Raw genomic sequence first — 12094 nt, 5'->3', positions numbered from 1 at the left:
CTTCCTGCATGGAACCCTTTCCACGGCCCTGAGCCCAGGAATTGATTAGTGCCTGTTCACAACAGCCCCAGGAGCGACTCCAGACACTTATTTGGCCTTAAATAAACTTTAATAAATCTACTTCTCTCCTTATTCAGCCTCTCAGCATGAAGCCCAAAGCCAAGGGTTTGATCCACTTGGAAAGGGAAGGCTCAGCAGGCCCCAGGGAGGGAATTGCAGGAGGAATTGTGACCCCCCCCCAAAAAATGCAAGAGAGGCTGGTGCCAAACCTGCCCACAAGCCACACAGTAACCTCTCCCCCCATTCCCAAAACCTGGCATTTATCAGGGAGTTTTAAACATGGAGCCTCCCAGCTCTTCCCTGGATTGAATTCCCAGAAAAGCTGTGACTGCATCATCCCTGGAAGTGTCCAAGGCCAGGTTGGAGCAACCTGGGCTAGTGGAAGGTGTCCCTGCTGATGGCAGGGGTGGAACTGGGTGATTTTAAGGTCCCTCCCAACCCAAACCATTCCAGGATCCTGTGATGATCCCAGCATGGAGAGAGCAGGGCACTGATCCACAGCACTGCTGCGGATCTGGGAGTAAAATCTCCATGTCTGATCAATCCTGGGGGAAGAGCAGAGGGAGAGCAGCACTTTTCCACCCAGGAGCTGTCAAATCCATGGGCAGACACAGGGTCCAACAACCCCCCTTTGAGGGGTTCTTGGTTAACACCAAAAAAAAAATCCACCTTTTACCTCAGAAGGAGCTGCTGGGCTGGAATATAATCTCTTTTCCAGGTAAATGCACTCCAAGTGCAATCCCAACTGGCACAAGCCGAGCCATTGAAAGGAGCAGTTGGATGTCCTTCCCCTTCCTCCCCGGGGGGTTGTGGGGCTCCTCCTGCCAGCACCACCACAAATCCCAGCAGCCCAACCCCACCTCCCCAGCATCCGGACCCGCTTCCCCGGAAAGGGCTCATCGTCACACCTTGGCTCCCTGTCAGAATTCCCGAGGCTGGAAGGGAGCCAGGGGCTGCTCCAGCACAGTGCTCTCCCTAAATCCTCTGCAGAATCCTTCAAAGAGCCACTTGCACTCATCCAGCAGAGCTCCTCCCCGGGATTTAACTGGGAATGATTCCTCTGCAGACCCAACAGCTCAGCTATTCCTGCACCCTCCCCTCTTCCAGGAGAAACCACCTCCTCTGCTAATTCCAGCCCTGTTTTCACGCCCCTGTTTCCCCAAAAGCCCTTCGTTACGTTGCTTCCAACTGGGATAAACTCTCCCATTCCCACTCCTTCTCCACCACCCCTGTGAATCCAGGAGGCTGCAGTGCCTTGGGATCTGTGATTCCTTTGGCCTTCACACCAACTCCCAGCGCTGCCCAATTCCGTGGAATCTGTGAAGTCCCAACACAACCCCAGCGACTCCCCCTTTGTCCTGACCCCATTCCAAGGTGATTCTCTCAGGGGGAAGCAGTGGCTCAGTCGTGTGACACTTTTCCTTCTCCCTGCTCAGCTGAATCCTGCACGTTTTCCAACGTTTGCTTCCCACTCTCCTGGTGGGATCTCGTTGCCTGCTCCCTCTTGTTTCCCTGAGTGACAGCCCCAAGTGACATTAAAACTCCACTTCAGAAGGCAGAGTTCAGCCATTAACCCCATCACTGCCACCAAAATGTCACTGGGTGAGGGTCCAGTGCTCAGTCCTCACACTGGGACACCACCTTCCTGCCCAAAATCACACTGGGAGTTACCAACAGGATTTTCACCCCATGCAGAGCTCGACTGGAGGGTAAATCCAGCACAGGAGATTTGACTTTGCTGTTTGAGCTGATTCTGAGTTGTATTTAACTAATTCTGGGCTGTATTTAACTGATTCTGAGCTGCATTTGAAATGATTTTGAGCTGGATTTATCTGATTCTGAGCTGCACTTTAACTGATTTTCAGCTGGATTTATCTGATTCCAAGCTGTATTTATCTGATTTCAAGCTGTATTTAATTGATTTTGAGCTGAATTTAACTGATCCTGAGCTGAATTTATCTGATTCCAAGCTATATTTAACTGATTTCAAGCTGTATTTAATTGATTCTGAGCTGTATTTGAACTGATTCTAAGCTAAATTTGAACTGATTTTTGAGTTGGATTTAACTGATTTTGAGCTGAATTTAACTGATTCTGAGCTGCATTTGAACTGATTCTGAGCTGAATTTGAACTGATTCTGAGCTGAATTTGAACTGATTGAGGGTGGTGTTTTTATTCATTCTGAGCTGCAATTCTGAGGTTATTTAACTGATTCTGAGCTGTGTTTAACGATTCCAAGCTGTATTTAAACTGATTCTGAGCTGTATTTTAACTGAGGCTCAACACTTTTGGTTCCTTTAGTACCAAGCTCAGCTTTCTTTGTCACCTCTATACTGAAGTAGCCTCTGTCCACGTAGTCTCCCAGGAAGAGGTAGCGGGTGTTATTGGGTGATCCTCCAACTTCAAACAGCTTCATCAGGTCAAAAAACTGCCCGTGGATGTCACCACACACTGGGGGAGCAAGAACAGCACAAAAGAGGGATGGAATTACGTGCCAAGAAAAGAAAGGTCGCGACAGCAACAAGGAGCCGAGCGCGGCGGCCTCGACCTCCGCCAGCAAAACCCTCTCTTCTGAGAGTTAAAACACAGCAAAAAAACCCGTGTCAGCCCTGCTGGTGTCACCCCAGGTGGCCCTTTTTGGGCTCTCTGACCTGTGATGGGGGCCTCCACCTCGATCATGGTCTTCTCGTGCCTCAGGATGGCGGCGCCGTCGTTGATGATCTTCAGCGCCGCGTCCTCCTCCAGCCGCCCTTCCTTCACCAAGTGGCTCTTGAGGACGTCGAGCCTCGGCTTCCCATCCTCAAACACCTCCTTCAGGGTGAGCCGCTGCGTGGGAGGGAATGGGACAGCTGGAAAGGGAAGGCAAGGAAGTCAGCAACACGTCTCTTTTTTTGCTTTTTTTTTTTGGGGGGTGGTGAGAGGAATCGGGAGGGCTTTGCTTCCCAGTCTGGAGCAGACACTTGGAGACTGGATTCCCACCGAAATTATGCTCCCAAATCCTGAAAGGAGAAGATCTGAGCTGCCAGAGCTTGGCTAAACACCCAGACTCCATGCCATCTGCACCCACTCCAGAGCTGCCTCCTAATTCCAAGGGGACAATCATCGTCATAATGTTGCACTAAAACAGGTTTCATGCAAATATCAGCAAAAACAGGAAAACCAGGAGCCACCAATTTAGGCAGGAGGATCAACACATCCCCCCAAAAGCAGAAGTTGCTTTTACAGGTCTTTTCCAACCCCAGTAATTCCGTGATGTGCCAGAGTATGTTGAATTTAACAGGACAGAGCTAGACAAATAACACAGGGAGGAACAACAGTGCCACGCTTTTAAATGCAAATCCAGCAGCAATTTACCCCGAAACCCCTGAGGGAAAAGGAGGATGAGGCTGCACAAGGGATTCTTTAGAGCTTGAACATCAATTTTCCAATCACAGGAGCTGCAGGAGCGAGGAGAACAAGAGCTGATCTGATGAAAGGGGAGCCGGTGCCTGCAATAAGGTGGCCCCGCTTCCATGGGTCCCTTTGGAAGTTGTGCTCCCGTGTCCCACGTGCCTGGAACGCTCCAGAGCACACACAGAGCCTTCCCCACGGAGCTGCCAATTAAAGAGGGTTAAGCAAGACCTCCCTGAACCAACACAGGCTGGACGAGGGGTTTTAGTGCATGCAGAGCTCAGCCCTGCTCCAAAAGGAAAACACGGCCCCTCTGGATGTGGATTTTGCAGGATTTCACCTGTTTTCCCCCTCTGGATCGGTGTAAGGATGGCAGGAATCAGGCAGTGGGAGGAGGCCAGGGAAGCTGCACAAACAGGATCAGGTGGAACGAGCAAAAGGAGCTGTGTGGAAATGTGGGTGCAGGGCTTGGAGTGAGGGAGGGTTTGGGACTCGCTGCCATTGAGATGCTGGAAAATCATTTGTCAGCACTTCTCCAAACAGGGTGGTTGTCCTGGAAGAGAATGGAGAAACAGGAACCATTCCCCTCCCATATTCCCCATCACTCCAGGCCCTCAAACACGGCCACCACCTCAGGAGCCACCCTAAAGAGTAAAAAGCCCCAGAAGTGGGGTCAGAGAGCTTAGAGGAGCAGGGATGTGACTACAGGAGCAGTGCTGCCCATCCCACCATCCAGAGACCCACGAGAAGCTCTGGAACTGTGGTTTTGCCTTTTCCTGGTGGCCCCAGTGAGCAAAGTTATGCAAGATAAAATCTGAGGCTGCGCCAACGGGAGCAGCCAAGAACTTTTATGTAAGTTCCCTCCTTGGCTTTGCACGGCTCCACTCCCACAAGGAGCTGGGCAGGAGAAGGAACCAGCTTCTCCTCTGCTCTGCCCGTCTGCCAGCCAAGCTGCAGGGAGAGAATCCTGCTCTGGAGATGCCAGAGGAACAGCACCAGCCCTGGGATGCACACACACAGCTCCTTCTTCCTGCTAGGAGGCCTGGATATTTGGGAATGAGTTAAAACCGGGAATGAAATCCTGTGCAACACCCCTAAGTGCGTGGCCTGGCTGCTGGAAGCTCCCACGATCCATGGGGTGATTGGCACCTTGTCCAGGGATCTGCTCAGATCCTGGGAGTCCATTTCCTTCCCAGAACCAGGATAACCAGTAACTGCTCAGCCCTTCCAGCATCCCCTGGTCAGGGCAGGACCAAAATGACCCTGGCCAAGCTCTGTGGAGAGAGGGATCCCACAGGGATTACTCCACATCACCTGCTGTCCTGCTTTTATGCTTCCTGCTATAAAAATCCTTCCTCACTCCCTGAGCCAGTTGTGTGGTGTCAGAGCAGACCCCTGTGCCATGGAGCACCTCCAAAGCTTTGTGGGAGTCACAGGAAGGATGTAGCAGAGCCCAAGTGCTTGGAAAATCAAAATCCACAGAGAAGGGCGTGAGGATCAGCATTTAATTAGTGCTGTCAAAGCCAGGAATCCTGTCAGGCAGCAAAATTTGGGCTCCAGTTGCTTCGTGCCAGAGCTGATGTGAGGAACAAACCCCCCCTTTTGTTAAAGAGCTGGATTTTATCCTTATTAATGCTTGACTCTCTCAGGCAGCAGGAAGAAGAGGAGGATGATCCTGCAGCCAAGCCTGGGCTCTCTGACAGCAGGAACAGCCCTCAGAGCAAACTGACCTGGAAATTTGCACCCCCAGGGCACTGAGAAGGGTGGAAGGACTTGCCCAGTTCTGAAAAGTGGGGAGTAACTCCTGATCTCACAAAGAAGTCATGGAATCATGGAATGGTTTGGGTTGGAGGGACCTTAAAGCCCACCCAGTGCCACCCCCTGCCATGGGCAGGAACACCTTCCACCAGCCCAGGTTGCTCCAACCTGGCCTCGGACACTTCCAGGGATCCAGAGGCAGCCACAGCTTCTCTGGGAATTCCATCCCAGCCCCTCACAGGGAAGAATTCCTTCCCAATATCCATCTAAATTTCCCCTCTCAGTTTGAACCCATTCCCCCTTGTCCTGTCCCTGCAATGCCATGGTTGTTCCTGGAGTGCCCAAGCAGACCCAGCACGTTCAGCTCATCCTCAGAGTCAGCTCCCTCATAATCAACAGAAATTACAGATAAAACACTCACAACATTCCAAGAACCAAACGCTGTGACCTCTGTGCCACCTTCCCTTTGCACACAAACCCGGGTGTTGCACCCAGTCCTGTTTAAACAGTGAGATCTGTAGGTCTGGGATGTGGAATTCTGCAAGGGCATCCAAACCCACTCCCAGGAAAAGACAATTCCTGACCTCCTGACAGGACCACAAACGAAAGGACACGAGTGCAAGTGAAGTCTGAGGTGTGCAATGGATTAAAAGGTCAACTGTGCCCGAGGGACTTCAGGAAAATTAAGAGGATGGGGAGATCTTTGTTAGACTCCAGTGCAAGAGACTCCGTTTGCTGCCAAATTAAGACAGATTTTAAATGCCAGGCCAGGAGCAGGCGGGCATTTGAAGTGTTCTGAAAGCACATGGACAGTCAAGGATGGGAGAATTTGGGGGGAAAAAAAAGCTGCTTTTGTACCACCAACTCTACCAACCCAGAGCATCACTTGCCCCTCAGTGAAAGATGATGATATTCCCGCAGGGAAAACCACGTTGCTTTCTACATTTTTTTTTCTACATCTGTCCTTAAAATGTACTTAAAATCCAACTCCCATCAGGGCTGCCCGATCCCCACTGGCTCCAGACAGAGCCAGTGCCATGGAAGAGAAAACAGAGTGATCCACAAATGATTGTTTATACATCCCAGAGTCCCTGGGAGGACGGGACGGAGCAGCCGAGGCGGATTCATTACTGAAAAAGGAGCAAGTGCTCTTTGCCTGGAGTGGCAGCCACGGCCAAACGCTGCTCCCCGGCCCTGGGAGGAGCAGGAGGTGCCCCCTCAAGCTCTAAAAAAATCAGTTAGGATTAAACAGGCTCGGTAACAAACTCCAGAGAGATTTCCCTGGAGCTCCCGATGCCACCTGGGAGCCAACCCGAAGGGCGCTGGATGCAAAACCCCTCCCCTGGTCGCTCCTCGTTATTGGGCACAGGGTTACAGAGGCACTTTGGAGAGGGAAAACAGCACATCTGGGGCAAAAGCAGGGATATGGACACCAAGGGCTGCCAAAGGTAGAAACTCCCTCAGGGAAAACTCACCCAAAGCTCCTCGGAAAGGGAGGAAAAGCTGCCTCCTGTGCTGAGCTGGGCAGAGCACGAGCAGCAGGGCAGGGTTTTTTTTTCCCTCTTTCCCGATTTCCTAATAGCCCAAGGTTATTTTTATCCGGTGTTTCATTCCCATTCACACCTAACCTACATTCATCTGCTCAAAGCCAAGCCCGGGGCTCACACCGGAGGAATTCAGCCAGGAAAAGGCCACAGCAACGCCATTTGTGCTCGGAGAAAGCCGGATTTTCGGGATCGTGCCGAGCTTTCGGAGCCGTTAATGGGAAATCAAACCTCGCAGGCAGGTGATGGATCCAGCCAAGCTGATTCCTGCTGCTCTGTCCAGGAGCCAGAGCAAAAGCAAGGACAAGGCTGGGCCTCGGCAGCTTCTCACGTTCAAACCTGATGTTAAAATCACAGATTTATGGGATCACCCAGGTTGGAAAAGTCCTCCAGGATCATCAAGTCCACCCTGTGCCCCATCCCCAACTCGTCCCCCAGCCCAGAGCACTGAGTGCCACGTCCTGTCCTTCCTTGGACACCTCCAGGGGTGGGGACTCCAAACCTCCCTGGGCAGTTCCAATGCCTGACAGCCCTTTCCATGGAATATTCTCCTTGAAATGCTAAACAATCCAAATTTCTGGTCATTTAATATAAAATATCTTTGCTTTAATAACCCCCACCCTGCTCTCCATGAGTTTTTCCCTCCCCTGAGGTGCCCCTCAGGGCGAGTTTATGTGAGAACCTGCCAAACCAGGTTGTGTGCCTGATATCCCGAATTTTTCCAAGCCTGGACCAAGCCCTGACAAATAATCTGTGTCATTTTTCAGGGCTGGCCCTGCCATGTCACAGAACTGCCCCTTCCAGCTGCAGAAGTTCTGTGGGGGGAAAAAAAAAAATGAAGTGATATTTCACCTCCTGGAAAATTAATATTTCACTTGAGGAAATCAGTAACACCTCCCTTGTTCACGTAAAAATAACATTAATACCTCAGAAAAACCACCAAGTCAAGCAAACACCTTCTCATACAAAAGCAGCAAGAGCCAGAAATTACTATTATAATTATTATTATATTATTATTGCCATATTTCTGTCTGTCTTCCCCCCAAATTTTTGCACGTTCCAACCTTCCAAGGGCAGCAATTTTCCTTTCTTGCTCTGAGTAAGGAACCCCCAGATTTCAGGAGCTCCAAAAATTCACAGAGGGGGGAAAAAAAAAAAAAGGCCAGAATTTTATTTCTCAGCCCTGGAAGTGCTGCAGGATGACCATAAGATTTGGGATTATCAGAAGGCAGCTCCTTCAAACAGATGCAGTTTATAACGTCCCAGTTTTATCCAAAATTAGTCGGAGTTTTGCTGCTGGAGCCGAATCCAACCTCCCAGCATCCAACTGGTTCAGAGCTCGCTCTGCTCCTCACCTGGAGCCACGCTCCTCTTTGTAGCCCAACCAGAATATCTCCTCACAATAACCCTAAAAATATCTGTATTGTAGGTGGAATTCTATCAACTGAATGATTCCTTTTCAAAGGGGAGAGTCACAGCCATCCCAAAACCGAGGTCGCTCCCGGGGCAGCAAATCCGCCCGTACCTCAACAACTTCCTTCCAGTCATTCCAGGAGTAACACCCAGATTTTGAGGGCACGTTTTTGGGAGAGCCTGGCACGCCCCGGGCTGAGCAGGAGCCAGGTGCATTTAAGGCTAAAAAAAGCAAGGGACAGTGCTGTGCATGGAAATGCAAATCCAAGCACGGTGTGTGCCAGCGGAGCACTGCCCGGGCCACGCTCAGGGCTCCCCCAGAAACATGGAATGTAACACCCAGAGGCTTAAAAAACATGGGAATCAGAGCCCATCCTGGAATTTGGATGGAGATATCTCAGAATCGTGGAATCACACAATGGTTTGGGTTGGAAGGGACCTTAAAATCATCTTGTTCCACCCCCTGCCATGGGCAGGGACACCTCCCACTAGCCCAGGTTGCTCCAACCTGGCCTTGGACACTTCCAGGGGCTTCTCTGGGAAAACCACTCCAGTGCCTCACCACCCTCACAGGGAAGAGATATAAATTCTAGCACTTTACAGCTCCACAGATCCCTAAAAACTTCGGGATAGAAGGTGATTATCCGTAAACTGGCAACCTGGACAGTGAACAGCGTTGTCAGGCCAGGAAAACACGAGGTGCCTTTGCCAAGGAGGATTCACCAGCAGAGCTGTGGCCGAGCTGTGCCAGGGCTGGCAAGCCCAGGGCCGGTGGTGACGGTCCCACGAGGTGGAGCTGGAACTCTGCTCCCTCTCCCTGCTCCCGGAGGAGCCCAGGGGAGATTAAACCCGGGAGTATTTAATTAGAACAGAGGCGACTTAAGCCCGTGAGCGCACACCGGGCGCCAGCTCCAGCCTGGGGAGCTGCTCCCAGAGCCTTGCCCACAGAAAGCAGCTCCTCACAACGTGGATCCCGCCCCGGGAGGAATCCAAACCCACCCCGATCCAGGCCCACTGATGGTCCTGCTCCTGCCAAAGCTCCAAAGTGGATCAGAGATTGCCTCAAAAACGCTCCTGGCGGGCACTGAGCTTTCCAGGAGCAATGCAGGTAGCAAAGCCACTCTTCCTTACGAGGTCCTGCAAGTTTCCAGCCCAGATTTGTCTCCTAATGACCGGCACTGATGCGGATTTGCCCGGGATTGTCATTGAGACAATCTGTGCAGAGCCCAGGGCTCCCACAGGGACACGAGCTGCGCACAGGCCCCAGGGCCAACTCACCACTGGCAGTCAAGGAGAGCCCAAAACCCCCCAGTTCCAGCCTGGAGAGCCAAAAACCTCTCAATTCCAGCCTGGAGAGCCCAAAACCTCTCAATTCCAGCCTGGAGAGCCCAAAACCTCTCAATTCCAGCCTGGAGAACCTCAAACCCCTCAAATCCAATCTGGAGAGCCCCCAAACCCCTCAAATCCAGCCTGGAGAGCACCAAAACCCCTCAAATCCAGCCTGGAGAGCCCCAAACCCCCTCAATTCCAGCCTGGAAAAACTCTCTCTTTGAGACACTCAAGCTCTACAGACTTCCCATCAGTTAAAAATAGATGTATTCCCAGAAAATAATCAACCCTGGACCCACAGCAAAGCCGGTATCTTCCAGGGACTCCCAAGAAGTCACTGAGGACTCGAGGAAAAGCTTGAGGGGGGAAAAAAGGAGCAGGAAAAGGGGGAGGTTTACAGCAAACAGCTGCAGCTCCTTTAAAAACCAGTGAGCTCCCCACAGGAGCCGGGAGGGGATTCCTAGATGTCAGCAGGCAGGGAAAGGCACCACCTGTTTCCCAAGGTTCCAGCACGGTCACTAATAGATCCCTACTGGAGGCACAGCGGGGGCTTTGTGGAAAAGGCAAATCCCCCACCTGCCTGGGAATGTGAGCCTGACCCTCCTGCTGGATCCCGAGGGGATTCCTGGATCCCGTTTCCAACGTGCTCCGTGCACGTCGTGTCCTCCCGGGATCTCGCCCCGCGTGACGTTGTAGGGAAAGGGGCTGATCCACGTGGGAAACGGGGACAAAACAACCCCCAGGAACGTTCCTGTCTGGATGCATCCCCCAAGAGGTGGTCCCAGCACGGGTAAACAGGAATTTGGGTGCAAAATGACACGATCAGGATGGGGGTTTCTCTTCTATTGCCATGTCAGGCCTTAACGCTTCACCCTGAGCTGGATCCACACTGGATAAAACATTCCCTGCAAGGGTCCTATTCCCAGCTTTGACATGACACATCACCTCAGGCCACACTGAGGTGCCAACAGTCCAAAGGGAAATGCAAAGGAGTTAAAACCTTCCCAGTGGCCACCCTGGAGATCAGCCAGAGCACTTCTCTTGCAAACCAAAAAGTAGCCAAAAAAAAAAAAAGGGATAAATCCCTTCCAGCACCACTCCCAGAGCAGCTTCTCCCAGACCTGCACGTGCCAGGGATGGAGCAGGATGACAGGAGCCCCCAGTTACTGCTGAACCAGCAATTCCAGAGTCTTCTTTTGGGAAACCTTTGTGATCCTCATCCAAGACATCACCTTTGGGATAATATTCTGTCTGAGAAGCCATTTTACCACATTTGCTACACTCAGCAGCTGATAGAAGGGAATGTTTTCTGCAGCAATCTAGGTTGACACCAGTTCTCCCTGTTTTCCTGAAATCCACCCCAAACCAGTTGTCTTACACAGAGGAGATCCTGGGAAACTCTCACCAGACGCCCCCAGCTTGGAGCAGGGAAAGTGCTTTAAACTCACATCGTGGAATTTTGGAGAGACAACCCCCACAAGCCCTCTCGGGGAGGCACAGCCAGGTTCCCACAGCTGGAGATCCCAGAATCCCAGAATGGTGTGGGTTGGAAGGGACCTTAAAGATCATCTCCTTCCACTCCCTCAACAGCAGCAAGGTTTTGTTCTGGAGGCTGGAGAAGTCAGAGCACAGCCTGGACACTCCTCCTCCTGCCAGGAAAACCCCTCAAATCTACACTGAAATTCCTTTTTCCTACGGCTTTAGAGCACCCTCTGACACAGGAGCACCCACCCTCCATCCTCCACCTCAGTTCTGGTCCAACCCATCCCACAGCTGCTCCCCATCCCTCCCTCTGCCCCTGCCCTGCCCTGAAGGGCTTTCCTGGTATATTCATGGATTCCCCATTCCTGGAAGTACCCAAGGCCAGGCTGGAGCAACCCGGGCTAGTGGAAGGTGTCCCTGCCCATGGCAGGGGATGGAAGATGATTTTAAGGTCCCTTCCAACCCAAACCAGTCTGGGATTCTGTGACGACCCCAGCGTGGCTCTCCAGTGTCACCGGAATGTGTCCCTTTGGCACTGCAATCCCGGCCTCCAGGAGCCACTGGGAGCCAAGTCCTGCATTATAGGATAAGGCTGATGCCTTTACGTAGCCCGTTCCCTCACTCCTGCTGCTTAATGATGTCTAATTCCATCCCCATCCCAGCCACTGCCACGTAAACACACCCGCCATCCCAACCCCATCCGCAGCGGGACCACGCAGGGAACACCTGGAAAAGCAGCCAGGGAAGGATCCCGGACAAATATAGGTCTCCAAGGAGTATCTTTAGATTAGCAGGCGGCTCTGCCCCCAGCGAGACCCCGGGATTTACCTAAATAGCTCCTTCAGCACAAGCCTGGCGTTGGCAGCTATTTTAAGCCAGCACCCTGCCCTACTTCCTAAGGAACAGCCTCCCTTCTCCTGCCTTCTCCTGCCTGGGCAGCCAAAGCAGCCCCCAAACCTTTCCCCTCCACTCTGACACCTTTTATTAAATAAAACCCACCACCCTGGCCCGGTATCTAATTAATCCAGGCTCGTTCTTTGCTACGAGGCCCCATCAAGCCGCCGACGCGGCCTCGAACAGGGAGAACGGGATTAACCTTTCCCAGCCTGATATCCAG

The 12094-nt window shown here is 52.0% G+C and overlaps 1 protein-coding gene across 6 annotated transcripts in view; it reads right to left on the bottom strand.

Annotated features, from left to right (window-relative positions):
- Positions 1 to 12094, bottom strand: part of PPP3CC (protein phosphatase 3 catalytic subunit gamma) — a 34517-nt gene that overhangs the window by 16637 nt on the left and 5786 nt on the right. For all 6 annotated transcript variants that reach the window (XM_064638134.1, XM_064638138.1, XM_064638136.1 and 3 more), the window contains exons 2-3: positions 2713 to 2910; positions 2388 to 2512 (exon numbers count right to left, since the gene is read on the bottom strand). In XM_064638134.1, coding sequence (XP_064494204.1) covers positions 2388 to 2512; positions 2713 to 2910 — 323 coding nt within the window. The remainder of the gene's footprint in view (positions 1 to 2387; positions 2513 to 2712; positions 2911 to 12094) is intronic.

Source organism: Pseudopipra pipra, chromosome 28, assembly GCF_036250125.1.
Source record: "Pseudopipra pipra isolate bDixPip1 chromosome 28, bDixPip1.hap1, whole genome shotgun sequence".
In the NCBI taxonomy this organism is placed as follows: domain Eukaryota; kingdom Metazoa; phylum Chordata; class Aves; order Passeriformes; family Pipridae; genus Pseudopipra; species Pseudopipra pipra.
Note: the sequence above shows the minus strand (reverse complement) of the source record. Positions and strands in the feature narration are given on the sequence as shown.